The 17,782-nt window shown below is 35.6% G+C and overlaps 1 protein-coding gene across 2 annotated transcripts in view; it reads right to left on the reverse strand.

Annotated features, from left to right (window-relative positions):
• The window catches only part of PCCA (propionyl-CoA carboxylase subunit alpha), a 377,531-nt gene that overhangs the window by 153,230 nt on the left and 206,519 nt on the right, over window positions 1-17,782 (reverse strand). For both annotated transcript variants that reach the window (XM_079779445.1, XM_079779444.1), the window contains exons 17-18: window positions 4,865-4,975; window positions 530-638 (exon numbers count right to left, since the gene is read on the reverse strand). In XM_079779445.1, coding sequence (XP_079635571.1) covers window positions 530-638; window positions 4,865-4,975 — 220 coding nt within the window. The remainder of the gene's footprint in view (window positions 1-529; window positions 639-4,864; window positions 4,976-17,782) is intronic.

The following is a 17,782-nucleotide window of genomic DNA, read 5'->3' on the forward strand; positions in this document are numbered from 1 at the left end:
AAGTGTATTTCTAATAGCACATGATCTCACTCATCTAGTGGAAATAATGAACAACATAGACTGATGAACAAGAACAGACCCAGAAACAAGGAGGCATGGATCAGACTGTCGGGCCTCAGAGGGAGGGTAGGGAAGGGTGGGGGTAAAGGGGAGAGATCAGCCAAAGGACTTGTGCGCAAGCATATGAGCCTAACCAGCGGTTAAGGACAACAGGGGGGTGGGGGCATGTGTGGGGAGGGGTGTGGGATGGGAATGGGGGGGTGAGGACAAATATGTGATACCTTAATCAATAAAGAAATTTAAAAATAAATAAATAAATAAATAAATAAATAAATAAATAAATAAAATAAAAAATTCATTTGAACCAAATTGAGCAATACTATTTTTAAGCACTAAAACTTTATTATACTTCAAACACTCATAAGAATGTCTAGAATTGAGATTAGTTAGATCTTTAATTAGTAACTTCCTGTCTTTTAGATAATTAATATTTTTCTGTTCATGTCTTGTTTTAAATGATCTAACATACCTTGAATTTTCATGTTCTTGAAAATGTTGTGCTCTTAATTGGGATGCCACAAACAATGATGATGCTATTGCCAATAACTGGTTTCTCTCACTCTCTGTTAACTTGTGTCCTGAGGGAAATCAATCAAGCAATCAATCAAATACATAATGTCAACATCTATGCTTCATCTTTTAGAATTATGAATCATTCAAACAAGTATACTATCAAGCATCTCTTATGGAGCTAGTATTATTCCAGACATTGGAGCCTGCAGGGGAAATGGGGGAAACAATATTATTCAAATGAGACCAAAAAAATCCTGCTAACTAGAAGTTTATAGTCTAATTTCTAAGAGAAAGAAAAAAGGGATATTAAGCAGGCACAGAACGAAACAATTACAAATAAAAAACCATACTCAGAACTCTAGGAAAAACTTAAGGCTCTTCACATCTGCTTCTCCTTATCACTCCTCACCCAAATTTTACTTCTAAGTAGAGGATAAAGGAAAAGTAGAAAAGGAGTGTGGCTGGTCAAGGACATTGGCTAGGGCATGTTTTGTAGTGTGAAGGATTAAAGGAAAATAAAGGTGTGACATTCTTGCATGAAGTCTGGGTTTGAATCCCAATCAACCAGCCCACCAATCTCTCTCTCTCTCTCTCTTCCCCTCTTTAGTTCCTAGCATAATATAGTGGACCTGGCGACAGTGGTCTAGCCTAACAAGGCTTAGGAAGGCTCCCTAGTCTGGCTGAGTCTTGTGCAGCAGGGAAATCTGCTCTATTTGCACAATTCCTCAAAAAGTGTATGAGTCAAGGCAGGATTCTATATTCCAGGGTCTGCAGGTTAAAATGTCCCCTAAGAGTTGTAATTTCACCACAATTTCTAACACTATTATTTACCACAATACTATACACAGATAATAGAGTATTAAATGGTACAGTATAGGCAATCTGAATGCTGAATCATCAACAAGAAGATGATACTTGTAAAATCCATAAAAGAAAAAACACTCGGTTATTTAAATTCATTTGAAAGAAATAAGGCAATTCAAACATTATGTTTAAAAAATCATTTAAAGTAGCAATGACTACAAGTATTCACCATTAGAATGAAGATACTTTCCAGATCTGCAACACAATTTTCTCTGTGGAGGAGCTTCATGAAACTGAAAGGTGCAGTATTTCATGAAACTGAAGGGAAGGGGAAGCTCCAGTGATGCCCCAGCATGCAGCATCTGCCTATTTCCTCATTGTAAATTCTTTCTCCTGGGCTAATTACAAATTATCGACATTATATCAAAAAGGATGGATTAGGAAGAGATGTGCACAGTGGTTCTCTCGAGGCGTTTGGCAGCCCTAGAGCCTATGGAATAGAGTCCTTGGAAAGGTGTTTCAACAGTGTAAATGCTACCTTGTCCGTGAAGCCAGCTTTGATTCCCTAAATCAGAATTGGTTTCCTTTTTCCTCTACTCTTAAGACACTTTGCTTATATCTTTACTTAGCAATTATTTTAGCCTATCCTGTAATTAGTTCTTTACATGTTTATTTCTCTTGTGATGTAAGCTCAAGAGCACAAAAATGTATTATTTGTCTTTGAATTTCTTCTAGAGATTACATCTATTATTTGTTGAATGATTTTAATGACCGGATCTTTAAAGGCCACACGTCAGTTAATATATCATAGTACCACTCTTAAAGGTAAAGAAATACAAAGAGAAATATAATTAATGGTATTCTTCTTATATTGAATTAAATGTCTATAAAAATTTTACAACTTCTCAGGTGATTTTGACCATTTCTTTTGATGAGGCTGGCGATTTCAGTAGTAATTCAGCAGAGAAATAAATCCAAAATGTTCACTACAGCCCAACAGAAATTATATCTTAAAATACTTTCTTTCTCTTTTTTTCTTTATTTCAGAATCAAAATACTTTCATCCCCATTTTCTATTTATTTTTTTAATCAAAGGAAAAAACAGCTTTGCAACAATATAATAAAATAAATTGACATGAAGATCAAATTCTTGTGTATCCTATTTTTAAACTTCACTCACAATCATTTCAAAGTTCAACCTAAGAACCTTTAGGAACACTGTCCTAGTCTACAAACAAACTTGGGACAGTAAACACCTATAATAAAAAATTTCTATGCAGTGATAAAAATGGGCACTTGCGTATGCATAGGCCTATGATAGCTGGACAGATGGGAAGCAGATGGGTAATCCCAAAGGGGCAAAGTGACCCTGCCTCAAACATATGGAGAAGATCCTGGATTAACTTCAGTTGCCACTTCCTGCTGCTCTTTCAGGCACATATATCAAACAATCAAAATGACACAGTTTAATACATTTAAAACCTGCTCTGGAGAAAAATGGGGGGAAAGAAACAGAGTAATCTGAAGATAAAGAACAAGAGATAGTAGCCATTCAGAGAAGAAAGAACTGACATGAAAATCACATGAGAAAATAAGAGGTAGACATGAAGAATGGTAAATATAGGTATGTACTTTAAAGTCCTTACAGGCAACATGACAACATACAGCATACTCTGAAACCTCTGTGATTTATGACTTTAAATCCTTCCAAAGTTGAATGAGTACTAAAAGAAAAGTTGAAAGCTCTAAATTCAATTTCTGGTTTTATCATATTACTGTTTTTTCAGCCTTCATCTCTCTGTGCTTTGGCTTCCTCGCATGTAAAATGAAAGCTGAGGTTAAAAATTGCTAAAGACCATTATAATAACTTATAAGAATTTAAAAATTATTTTCCTATCTTGCATAAGCATAATAAACACAATTATTGTGAAGTGCTGATAATTTCCTACCAAAAAAAGCAATGTAATATATTAAGTTTATCACAAAAAATTACAATATTAGGTTCTAGGTAAATATCTGAGTTCCCTTAAAAATTTGGAACATTACTGCTAAATGTACAGCACAGAGTAATCAACTCCAATTAGAAATTTTAATTCCCCATTTTCTTCTCTATGTCATATATGCATATATAGATAGACACACATGTAAATGTGTGCATTTATAAGAACCCATACACATATACAATATGTCTGTTCGAAAGGTTCCCTGAAGTATTGACCTGCTGTCTCCTCTGCCAACCATTTCATGTCATATCACCTCCACAGATGCATTCACCAGGCAGACACAAAAGCATCTGAAAATCCTGATTGAACCTAGAATTTGTATAGTTGCTAGGGATACAATAAAAAGCAATAACATAAGTGGCTCCTGACTTCATGGTAGCAATAAATATTAATGAAATAATCATGCAAATATAAAACTGCAATATATTAAGATTGTATTTTATATTTATAAAAATTTTAAAGTTCAGAAAAAAGACTGATGATTCATTAGTCTTATTTCAGTTCCCAAATAAAAAACATTCCCCATTTCTCTTGGTACTAATGATAAAACCCTGCACCATTAAAGTTTTGGAAAGAACAATCAAAACAATAATCTCCATTTAGTCTTATGAAAATACGGTATTGTAAATTCTGAGGTAAGAAATTGGTTTGTAAATGTATTCAATAGTTCAACTACATGAAGTTGACCTCAATCTAAATACATTTTCTAAAATGATTGAGACATTTTATCTAGTAAAAGACTTTAAATGGATATAAAGAACATGATATTTGTGAGAGAATATCTAATTTTCACATATCCCTAAGTTCATTAGAAATATATGTAGAGGCTTCTTGCTTTCACATGAATAACATTTCTATTAAGTCTCATGTAAGTCATGTTCTTTCTTAATATCATTTTAACTATGTTTTCAATGCTCACTAAATGGTTTTCTCTGTCTCGAACTTGATGAGCAATTTTCCTACTACTTGGAAACACTCACTGATAACTTTGCAGTACTGAATTTCACATTCCACTCATTATTTTACTCAAAACCAATTTTTCAGAATACAAACCATCGTTTTCTTAGACATTTTCATTTTTATTAACAGGAATAGCAACTGGTATTCTGAAATTCTCAGCGCTAATTTTCATACATATATAGTGTTTAATTATTAAAGAACAGTTCCTGCAGAACTCTTCTGACTTGCAGAAATCAGAAAATCAGGTAAGCTAATTCTCTGCCTATATGTTTGCTTCAAAACTGGGCTAGTACACATTCCACATAGATTAATTCTTCACTCAACAAAATTACAGATTACACATTTGTGAATTACTCAGGAATACTCAAAATCATAACTGTCAATAGCCTAGGATATTCTAAGTACGTTAACAAATCAAGTATAATATGGGCCAAAGACCTTAATTTCAAAATAGAAAAAAAGTATACATTACAATAAGTAAAAAATAATAACTTTAATATTAAAATACTTCAATGCATACAAACCTTTAAAGCCATCAGGATATACATCAGAAAGAAATTTAGTGTTGATGTCTCCTTTTATAAAGCGTGAGTTGATTATTACCTCTCGAAGTAACGCAATATTATGTATAACACCTAAAAATAAAAGATCAGATTGAACTGGAGAACAATAAGTCAGTTAAAATCTAATTCTTATTATCAGGAGAAATTTATCACCACTTTCCTATGATCTAGCAAGAACAATACAAACTTAATTATCTCGTTCACTTCAAGTAACAACAAAAAAAATCTGAACTTGAGGTAGCAATAAAACTCTAAATGTAAATTTAAGAAGCTGGTAATTGCTAAGTCAATTCAATGGGGAAATAAATATCTTTTCAATAAGGGGTGGAACAATGAGATATCCATTTAGGAAAAAAGAAAACAGCCTCAACACTAACTCACACCATACACAAAAATTAACTCAAGTTGAATCACAAGCTTAAAAATAAAACCTAAAAGTGCAAAACATAGAAGAAAATATAGGAGAAAAATCTCTTAGCATGAGGCAGGCAACAGATTCTTAGATAGTACACAAAAACTATAAATCCTGAAAATAATCAACATGTTGTATTTCATCAAAATTTAAGTCTGTTCTTCAAAGGATATAGTTAAGAAAATAAAATGGCAAGCCACAGACTGAGATAAAATATTCACAACACATATATCAGACAAAATCCTTGTATCTGGAATATATAAAGAATGCTAACAATACAATAACAATTTGACAAACAAACCAAGATGAAAATAAAAGCAAAGATCTGAACAGACATTTCACAAAACATATACAAAAGGCCAGTAAGCACACACAAAAAAATGTTCAACATCTCTATTGCAAAAGAAACACAATAAGATATCACCAAACACTAATTTAAGTGGCTAAAGGTTGAGAGATGGTGAAGATGTGAAAAAAAAAAAAATGATTTGTCATACCCTGGGGTGGGGAATATAAGTTGATACATCCACTTTGGAACTGTTTGGCAGTTTCTTAAAAAGTTAAACATTAATTCTCAAGTATTTACCCAACTTAAAATAAAACCATATGTCTGTACAAACATTTATGCACAAAGGTTAACAGTTTTATTTACAATAGTCAAAAACTGGAAATTATCTAAATGTCCATCAATAGGTAAATGAATTTTTTAAATGTGGTTTGTCCATACAATGGAATTCTACACAGCAATAAAAAGAAATGAATCACTAATATGTACAAAGATAAATCTCAAAATTATGAATTCAACAAAACCAAAAATAATGCATACTATATGAGTATTTACATATATAAAAGCCTAAGCGACCATCCAACCATCTGACCAGTAGCTATGATGCACAATGACCACCAGGGAGCAGACGCTCCAACCGGTAACTATGATGTGCACTGACCACCAGGGGGCAGACACTCAACACAGGAGCTGCTAAGCTGTGGTGACTCGGCAGCTGCGGTTCTCGAGTGACGTGCCTGGAACCAGAGAGGAGGGAGCCTGATTCCGGAGTGCGTCACCAGAGAACCGCCCTCTCGCAATCTGGGACCCCTCAGGGAATGTCGAAGAGCCGGTTTTGGCCCGATCCCTGCAGGCCAGGCCGAGATGACCCCAACTGTGCACGAATCTGTGCACTAGGCTTCTAGTATTAATATAAAATTTCAGAAAATGTAAAACAGCTTAAGGTGACAGAAAGCAGATCATGTGGCTACACTGGGGCAGGATTGAAGAGAAGATGGATTGCAAAGGCCCTAAGAAAGCTTTTGTATATTTTGGATATTAAACTTTTGTTGGAGCTACTATTTGCAAATATCATCTCCCATCTGATTGGCTGCCTCTCTGTTTTGTTGTCAGTTTCTTTTGCTGTGCAGTAGCTTTTTAGTTTGATATAGTCCCATTCATTTATTTTTGCCTTTATTTCCTTTGGCTTTGGGGTCAAGTTCATTAAATGTTCCCTATGACCAAGGTCCATAAGTTTGGTACCTATATTTTCTTCTATGTAACTTATTGTTTCAGATCTTATATTTAGGTCTTTGATCCATTTTGAATTGACTTTTGTACATGAGGACAAACTGTAATCTAGTTTCATTCCTTTGCATGTGGCTTTCCAATTTTCCCAGCACCATTTATTGAAGAGACTATCTTTACTCCATTGTGTTTCTGGCTCCTTTGTCAAAAATTATCTGTCCATATACATGTGGTTTTATAACTGGACTCTTTATTCTGTTCCATTGATCTATGTATCTGTTTCTCTGCCAATACCATGCTGTTTTGATTATTGTAGCTATGTAGTATAATTTGAAGTCAGGTAGCATGATACCTCCAGCTTTGTTCTTTTTTCTCAGGATTGCTTTGAATCTTCACCTCTCCCAAGAAGATATACGAACAGTCAATAGATATATGAAAAGATGTTCAATCTCACTAGCAATTAGGGAAATGCACATCAAAACTACAGTGAGATACCATCTCATATCTGTGAGTGGCCATACAAGACAAGCAATAACAAGTGTTGGAGAGGTTGTGGGAAAAAGGGAACCCTCATTCACTGCTGGTGGGAATGTAGACTGGTACAACCACTGTGGAAAGCAATTTGGCAATTCCTCAAAAAATTAAGAATAAAGTGTCATATGACCCAGCAATCCTTCTGGGTATATACCTGAAAAACTCCAAATCATGTATTTGCAAAGATACATGCACCCCTATATTCATTGCAGCATTACTCACAATAACCAAGACGTGGAAACAACCAAAGAATCCAGCGATAGAGGACTGGATTAAAATAATGTGGTACATATGCACAATGGAATACCACTCAGCCATAAGGAAGGATGAAATATTGCCATTTGCAACAACATGGATGTACCTTGAGAATATTATGCTAAGTGAAATAAGTCAGTCAGGAAAAGCTAAGAACCATAATATGATTTCACTCAAATGTGCGGTATAAAACTAAAACCCATGAACACAACAGTGTGATGGTTGCCAGAGGGAAGGGGGTTGGGGGAGAAGGAGGTCCTAATATATGGTGATAGGAGAAGATTTGACTTTGGGTGGTGGGCACACAGTGCAATATACAGATCTTATAACACAGAAACTCATACCTGAAACCTATATGATCATGTCGACCAATGTCACCCCAATAAATTTAATGTTAAAAAGCTACAATAAAAAAAAGCATAATATGCTCATTAGACTGGATGTCCTTCTGGAAGACGCTGGGGCTGGGAGGGAAGCCTGGGTCCCGGGTGCCTGCCAGTGGCCAGAGGGAAGCCCGGGTCCTGGGTGCCGGAGGGAAGCCCAGGTCCCGGGTGCTGGAGGGAAGCTGGTGCCGGCAGCTGGGGGAAGGAAGGCCTACTCTTGCACAAACTTCGTGCATCGGGCCTCTAGTAAATAAATAAAATAAAATCAGCTTGTTGAGTTATGCAAGAAAAAAATAAATAAAGTAACTACTATGGGCATTTAAAAAACAAAAGAAAACTTTTGGAGGTGAAAGAAATGTTCACTATCTTAATTGTGGTGATGATTTCACAGGCATATACATGAGAAGTTTATTATATATCAAGGGAAGAAGAGAAGGAGAATAAAGGAGGAGGAGGAAGAGGAGAAAAGCTTCTGATCTAGTAGGAAAAACTGATTTAATAGGAAAAACTAAGCCTAATACACAATGTCTACTACAAAGTAAAGTTCAAATATAAACTTCCACAAGAGGGACATGAATGATATTGGGATAGTTTTATGATATAGAAAAGCTTTATGAAAGGAGTACTTGATCTTGGTCATGTAGATTACAAAGATATTAAGTAGGAATGAAAGGAACTGAAAAGAGACAATTCAAATCTAGGGAAAACAGGCTTCCATAAGAGGAGCAGGGCAACTGAAACATAATAAAGCTAAAGTTGAAGCAAAATTGAGATTTGTTCATTCCTTCCAGCTTCTGTATAGTTCTAACCTGTACCATTATGCTGTGAAACAAACCTAGAAAGACTGACTCTTATCTTGCTATTCAAATCTTCTTGAGCCCTCACTTTTACAAAGATCATGTAAGCAAAGAATCTCCCAAGTTCAAGTACCAAGTCCATCTCTGGGTAAGCTATGTAAGATCTCAAAGTTTCAGTTTCCTCATTTGTAAAATGGTGATAATAATTGAACCTATTTTGTATGATTGTCATGAGCTACAAATAGGATAATGCTGAATGCAATGTCTGCCACTCAAGAAGGTATATTATCTTTGTGCTCATTATTATCCTTTGATATGAGAATTATGAGAATGTAGAGCAGAAGGTAATATATAATTAATAAACATCAGGCAGAAGTATTGCATCCTAAGCCCCAGCAGTGATCTACTTACCTAATTTCCAATTTCATACTCTGTAAGAATGAAGCTCCACAAATCTACATTGGTACCAATTTCTATCTTGAGGACATAGCAATCCTAAAATGAAGGGTCTCAACAAACTATGCCCTGCAGGTCAAATCGCCTACCACCTATTTTTGTAAATAAAATTTTATTGTAACACAGCAGTGTTTACATATAGTTGTTTCCATGTTACAACAATGGAGACAAGTAGTTGCAACACAGACCATGTAATCCACAAAGTCTAAATATTTCATCTCTGGCTCTCTACCAAAAAAGTTTGCCAATATCTGCTATTAGGTTTTAACAATGTTGATATTCTGAGCAAATTAATCTACATCTATCAACATTTATTCTACACCCACTACTCATGTCACAATAAGATATCACAGGAAGAAAAATAAGAGCAATTATACAGAACCTGTTTTTAGCGACTTTCAGTAACCAGTGACAGAATTTTTAAAAATTACAAGGAAAAAGGAGACTTAAAAATAAGAAAACTGTGCCCTGGCCAGGTGGCTTAGTTGGTTGGAGCATCATCCCATGCACCAAAAGGTTGTGGGTTCAGTCCCCAGTCAGGATGTGTACAGGCGGCAAATGATCAATGTTTTTCCCTCACATCAATGCTCCCCTCCCTTTTCCTTCCTCTCACTCTAAAATCAATAAAAACATATCCTTGAGTGAGGATTTAAAAAGAAAAGAAAAGATTCCCTGGCCAGTGTTCTCAGTGGTTAGCGCAGTAAAGGGTCTTGGTCAAGGGTACATACTTGGATTGCAGGTTCGATCCCCAGCCTTGATCGGAGCGTGTGCAGGAGGCAACCAATCAATGTTTCTCTCTCCCTCTCTCCCTTTCTCCCTTCTACTCTATCTAAAAATTAATGGAAAAATATCCTTACGAGAGGATTAAAAAAAGGAAACTGATCCAGAGAGACTGGATAATTATCTAAAGTTAGTATAATATAAATTAAAATAATAATACATTAAAAAAAAATTTAAATATATTTTATTGATTTTTTACAGAGAGGAAGGGAGAGAGATAGAGAATCAGAAACATCGATGAGAGAGAAACATGGATCAGCTGCCTCCTGCACACCTCCTACTGGGGATGTGCCCGCAACCAAGGTACATGCCCTTGACCGGAATCGAACCTGGGACCTTTCAGTCCGCAGGCTGACACTCTATCCACTGAGCCAAACCGGTTTCGGCTAAAAATTTTTTAATATGTACGTATATTGTGACAAACTGCTGTTTTCTCCTAAAATCTGCTTTTCATGTTTTTGACAGTAATAGTCTTAGCTGAACAAAAGACCACCCAAACACAGACTGAACTTGCCTGTCTACCTTATAGCTAGACATGACAAACTAATTCCTCCACAAAGGACTGAAAGTTAAAGTGATGTATCCAAATCTGGCCTCACTTTCTTGAAAAAAGAATTGCTTGCTTGGACTTCCTTTCCTTCTCTCTTCCTGTGAGCTCCTGACATGGCTCGAACTCAGATTTGCCAATGTAGATGAAGCGGAGCAAGCAAGATGGGAACGTGCATGTGAGTATCGGTGTCTCCTGAAATGACCACAGAACACTAACTGCCCCATCAGCATAAACTAGAGAGAGTGTTACATGAGAAGTAAATAAATTCCTACCCCTTTCATACCACTGTATTTAGGAAACTTTGTTACAGAAGGTTACACCATATCCTAATCAGATGCATTAGGAAGAAGGCTGTATCTTTACAATATGACTTCTTATCTCTAAGGCAATCAATGTCAACAACTTAATACATACTTCTAGGCACTTCTCTACGCATCTCTTTATTATAAACCATACCAACAATCATATGAAAAGTTCTGAGCATCTCTGTTCTCAGAAGATACTATGTGCATAAAATTTTATAAAATCCAATTTTCAATCTCTTCAAACTCCTTCAAAATACTTGGAGAAAGTCCCACAATTCAAATATTAATATCATTCCTTTAGCTACACAAATACTCCATGGAAGAAGTTATTACATACAGACAATGATTTAATAAATATCTTTATAACACACGCCCAGGAGAAATGCAGTTATCCTGACCTTGTTCTGAGGGCAATGACTGAGTCCACACTCAATCACTAATGTTTCTAAGGCCTTTGTAATTATTTATCTATTGGGAAAGTATTTGATGGTATAAGAAATTTCAGGTGAAACCAATAAACCTAAGAAATCATTGCAAAATGTGACATCTTCCTATATTATAGGTGATATTTAGATAGAGAAAAATGAAGAGCAACTAAAGGCTATATGCTAGGGTGCTTAGAAAGACAAAAAGGCAACAAGAATTTAAAAATAAAAGACTCCTTGAAAGAGGTCAGGCTATCAAAGGGAAATGAATCCCTTCGTTGTATATTTTACAAACAAACTAAACCCCTTTTGATGAAGAAAAGGGTGATAATTTGCCAGAGAGATTTACATGCCTAGGAAATGACAGGAGTTCCAGGAAAAGGAAAGTATTTCTGACTTACACTAATTTTCCTGGCTGGGAAAGAAAATAGAGAAAGATGTAGAAGGCCACAAACAGGGTAATATTAGGGAGGAACTTAAATTATATAAGACTTTTCATTGCTGTAAAGCAAATGTATACCACAGATATTTCTAAGTAGAGGCTGAAAGGACCCATGGCCAAAGTGTCTGAGCAAAGTGAAAGAACAGTGTGCCTGAAAAGTCAGAGAGGGGCATTCTGGGTCTGATGGCCATACAAAATACAAAGATTTCACTTTACCTTGAGAGTGACCAGAATGGTTTAAATAGGGCAGATATGACTAGTTATACATTCCATGAATCACTCAAGTTTCTGCTGGAAAAGGGATTGGGGAGGGGCAAGAGTAAAGATGGGGGGAAACCATTAACTGACAATTGCAGGAGACAGGTTGAAAAGTGGCAAAGCCTCAGCCCACAGCTGGGATGCAGACAATACAGATGAAGAAAAGTAGCCAGATGTAAGAGACATTCAGGATGCAGACAGAGCTTGGTGACTTAGCGGCTGTCAAAAGTGAGGGAGATGAATCTGCACAGCACCCAAACTTCTGGCTCTACATGATAGAAGATGTCATTTACAAAAAAGGAACAGGTTGAGAGGAAAAGTTTGGGCAAGTTAAATTTGAGATGCGCATGAGATAAGATTGATGATGTCTAAATGATGAGTTCAGAAGAATGGGCAGATTAGAATGTACATACAGAAGGATACAGATGTCATGGAGGTGGACATGCATGCAAATGTATCCAAAACAAAGTGAGAAACAGAAAAAAGCAAAAATAAATAAATAAATAAATTCATGTATAATTTACAGGAAAAGATGAAAGTTAGATCAAGGTATAGTTTTAATTTTATTTCTAAAAAACGGTGTTCTGCCCTAGCTGGTCTGGCACAGTGGATAGAGCGTCAGCCTACAGACCAAAGGGTCCCGGGTTCCATTTCGGTCAAGGGCATGTACCTTGGTTGCAGACTCCTCCCGGCCCAGGCCCTGGTCGGGGCGCATGCAAGAGGCAACCAATCGATGTATTTCTCTCACATTGATGTTTCTGTCTGTCTTTCCCTCTCTCTTCCACTCTCCCTAAAAAATCAATAGAAAAATATCCTCAGGTGAGGATTAACAAACAAAAAAAACAAAGAAAGAAAGGTGTTCTCATGTACAGAATTCAGAATGTTTTTATTTATAAGCTTTTTTGCATAAGTAATGAACAACTTAGAAAGATAATCTAACTCGGGATTTTTATCCTTACATCATCCAGTTAAACAAAAATAATACTGTTCACTTGATATATGTCATATTTAATTTTATCGGCTTTCTTGTTACAGCCTAGTATTGGTATAAATTTTCTTGCTCTCTGGGTGCCCAATACCCATATAGATTACATCAGGCTCTGTCTTCAGTAAAATACAACATAGCTTTCAGAAATAGTTAATGATAATGTGAACAAAAATAAGATTATTTTCTGATGTCCAGTGATCAATTTGTGACTGATGACATCCAAAAAATTAAAATGTATGCAATTTTATAGGGTAAATGATATGTTGTATTTTCATTTCAGATTTAAAGTTTAAAAAGTGCTTATTTTAGAGAGCATAACTCAAAAGAATTAAAAGCAAATATTAATTTACATTTTGGATATCAAAGAACAGAGCCACTCAAGCACACAAAGTGAAGCATGGACTTCTAAAAAATCTTTCTACTTGAATAGTCAATACAGCATGAAAATATATTCTTTTCTTTTGATAAAGGATGTTTCAGGAATATAATTAATATGCAAAAATATTTTCTCTTTAATATTCTCTGAATAAAATATTACATATTACTGCCCTAGCTGGTTAGCTCAGTTAGAGTATTGTCCAAATACACCTAGAGTGTGGGTTTGATCCCTGGTCAGGACACACACAAGAATCAACCAGAATCAACCAATGAATGCATAAATAAGTGGAACAACAAATCAATGTTCCTCTCTCTCTGTGTCTCTCTATTTCTCTCTCTCTCTCTCTCTCTCTCTCTCTCTCTCTCTCTCTCTCTCCCTCCCTTCCTCCCTCCCTCCCTCCCTTCCTCCCTTCCTCCCTCCCTCCCTCACCCATCCTGCCCCTTCCTCTCTTAAATCAATCAATAAACTTTTAAAAACTTTTTAAAAATTAAATATTACATCATACCATACAAAATCAAACCATTATGTGTTTTTCTTTCCTAACAACTATAAGGTAAAACACTGGCTAACGTCAGATGACCAAAATCCAGATGCTTTAACTGCTCCCAAAACTACTATATATTAATTAATTCTAAAACCAAATGGGAATAAAAAAATTATTTTATACCTAAAAGCTCAAAGGATCAGGTAAGTGGAAAAAAATCATTGAACTGTTCAATGATATCCCACATAGTTGAAAGTTACCATTTTATACTTAGTTTACTTTCTTTCCATGTCCCAGGAAAGACAATCCCGTTTAAACTGATCCTTGTTCAAACAATAAGCAGACAGTAGAGGTACTCTCTGAGACTTAGTCTATAATTTTAACAATATTATTAATCACATACTCATAAAAATTATGACTCTGAGTTTTGGACTGGGAATTGAGGATGACCTCTGCCAAAGTTCACGCGGTCCCATCTGTATGGGAAATCATGACCAGCCACAGAGGAGGACCCCTAGGAGCAGCCTTCTGACTACCTGCTGCTTCCAAAACACTGGCCAGACATTAGCTCCACACACTGCCAGGATCAAACAGAGGCCAAAGCCACTGCTTACTGCATGGGGACACAGAAGTTAACTTTCACTCATTTATTTTTGCTGTAAAGATTCTTTATTTTAACAAAAACTCACAATCAACTTGGGGTGGAGGGGAACATAATTAAACAACTAAACAGTTATCAAACTAGACAGTAAGTTGCCCTTCCTTTTCTGTCCTTCATAACATATTTTTTAAACCCCTCTATCCTTTAGAATTAGTGAGAATGATATATAATTACAAATTGCAAATGCATCTGTTTTTATTCCTTACATGTTACCTTTGGAGAGAGGAGGGTGTATGCTCCTCTTCGCCTATTTTTAAAACTTTTTATTTTGAATAATTTCAAAATTATAGAACCTTCAGAAAAATAGGATACAAAGAATTACTGTATATCCTTTTCCCAGATTCTCCAAATGTTAACATTTTATCACATTTATTTGTTTTGTCATTCATTTTTCCTCCCTCCCTCTCTTTCTCTACACACAGATTTTTTGGTGTTTTATTTTTTGTTTTTGTTTTATTCTGAAACATTTAGGGCAATTTGCAGACAATATGCATTTAACCTCTAAATACTTTAGTGTATATTTCCTAAAACCAAAGTAAATCTCTTATGTAATCACAGTACAATGACCAAATCTAAAAATTAATATTGATAACAGCATCATTACCTAATCTAAAGGCCTTATTCAAATTCCATCAATTGTCCCATTTATGACCTTTACTACAAAGGAAAAAACAATTTTTTCTGGTCCAGGAACTAATCCAGGATGACACATTGCATTTAGTTGTCATGTGTCCTTAGTTTCCTTTGATCTAGATAAGTTGATCCACTTTTGTGTTCCTTGACCTTGACACTTTTGAAGAGTACAGCCATTTATTTAGTACTCTGTCTTTCAATGTGGTTTGTCTGATGTTTTCTCCTGATTATACTCACATTATACATTTTTGAAAAGAATGTCACAGAAATGATGTGCTCTTTTTAGTGCATCATATCAAGAGGCACATGATGTTGATCTGTCTCATTACCAACGATGTTAATTTTGATCTTCTGAGTAAGTTGCTAGGTTTTTCCATTTTTAAATGTACTATTTTCCTATTATACTTAACTAATTTTCACCCATTAACTTTAGCATTCATCACTAATGATTTTTACCTAAACAATTTGGGGTTCGCCAAGTGGTGTTTTTCGACACTTGTTAAAATTCTACTGTAAGGGAAGAACTGTGCCTTCTCCCTCAATTATCGTTCTCATCTATTTATATCTATAAGAACTCCTAGACTCTTATTTTATTCCATGGATTTTAATAAATTGCTAGCATTATTTATCTTCTTGCTGAAGTTTCCCCTGATTGGTCAGTGGGAGCCTCTTAAAGCTGGCTCCGGTATCTTTGCCGTATCATTTTTGCACACTTAATTACTTTCTTATACAAGATATTTTAGGCTCATCTTATACTCTTCCTGAAATCAGCCATGTTATCAATGAGTACTGATTCCATTCATGGGAGAATGGTATTTAGAAAACAAGATCTAGATGCCTGGTGTGCTCAATCAAGGGCAATTTGTCCCCAAGGCATATATAGCAATGACTGGAAATGTCAGTTGTCATAACTGAGGAGATGCTACTGCCATTTAGTGAGTAGCGGCCAAGGATGTTGATAAATATCCTCTGATGCACAGGATAGGCCCCCACAACAAAGAATTGTCTACCCCAAGATGTCAATAGTGCTAACATGGAGAAACCTGAGCTAGAAAATATATTTATATATGGGCATACACACGCATGTTCACAAACATACACGTATACAATAACATATATTTATATACTTATTTTTCAATCTATGGCAAAAACTAAGAATTCTATTTCAACACCGTAAGGTTAATTCTACCCTTATCCATTTCCACATCTGTAACTCCTTTCTCTGACAGTGAGAAACTTGGCTCTTCTTATCCAAAACGTTTTTATTTCCTCAATCCCAGAATAGACATAAACTGGTTTTCAGAACTCTAACCTATGAACTAGGAAAAACAAACCTCCTAACTAGAATTTAATATTTATTTATACATATTTTATCTTTAGCTTATCAATCAAAATACTGTTAAAAGTTCTTTAGGTTAGCTGTTTTCTCTCTCCTTCAGCATGAGTATATGATTCATAGACTCCTGTCCATTTGCTTCTCTTTGTATTCCACTTGAGTTTTTTCCCTAAAACATTAATGATTTTACTTATTTTGAATATTACTATAGATCTAAAAGTCAGAATTATACAAAAATGTATAATCAAGGAAGTCTCTCCCTTCATGCCATGTATTTTGTTTCACGCCTCCCAATCATTTCCAGCAGATCCCAATCATTTCCAGCAGATCCCAATCATTTCCAGCAGATCCTTCCTCCATCTCCTGTAAGTACATCATCTTATTAGTTCTGGTCTTGTGTGTATGTGTTTCCACAAATGAGCAGATGTATTTATTTTCCTAGTCATCCACCGATATCTATTCTCCCTTCCTTCCCCTAATAAAAGAAATGCTACTTTTTAGCTTAATATATGGCCATTTGATATCAACTACATTTCTCACCTTCCTAGCAGCTATGTATGACCTTACGATTCAGCACCAATAGGAGGGGAGCCTTCCTATTGGTTATGTTCTGAATTAAAAAAAAAAAAAAAGTGCACATAACCTCCACTGCCCTGCCAGCTTCCTGCTGAGGCCGGATGATGGGCACAAACACAGCCACTTTGGACCCCAAAATGAAAACCATTTGCTGTGAATATAAGAATCACCTTAACAGCCCCTGACAACATCCTTCCTAGATTATTACACGGGAAAGAAATTAAACTGTATCTTTCTTAAGTCACTGTTTTTTATTCTCTTTGCTATAGTTGTTTTAACAATAACCTAATTTAGAAGATCCTCGGGTGGAAAGAAAATAGCACATCCTAGGAAATGAAAACAATAGTGAAGCAGGAAAAAGGAGGGATGAGAGAAAGTAATATAAATGAAACTACTGTGGCATCCACGCGAAAGGCAACAGGAAGACACTAAACGGGTTTTAATAGAGAAGTGATAATTGGGTTTACACTTTAAAAAGTTTATTCAGTCCATACTGAAGAATGGATTGGTGCAGGTAAAGAGCAGATATAGAGAACCCATTCAGGAAGCTATGCGCCAGTCTATGATATAGATAGTGGTAGCATAGGACAGCAGGGCCAATGAAAAGGAAAGAGAATTAGGAGTTCTTTTTGATCAAGTGTACAGCCCCCTCGGAATACCTTCTTAGCCTAAGCACTCATCTTCTACAAGGTGTTTCTGGCACACTGCATCC

This window comes from Cnephaeus nilssonii, assembly GCF_951640355.1.
Source record: "Cnephaeus nilssonii genome assembly, chromosome: 8".
NCBI lineage: Eukaryota > Metazoa > Chordata > Mammalia > Chiroptera > Vespertilionidae > Cnephaeus > Cnephaeus nilssonii.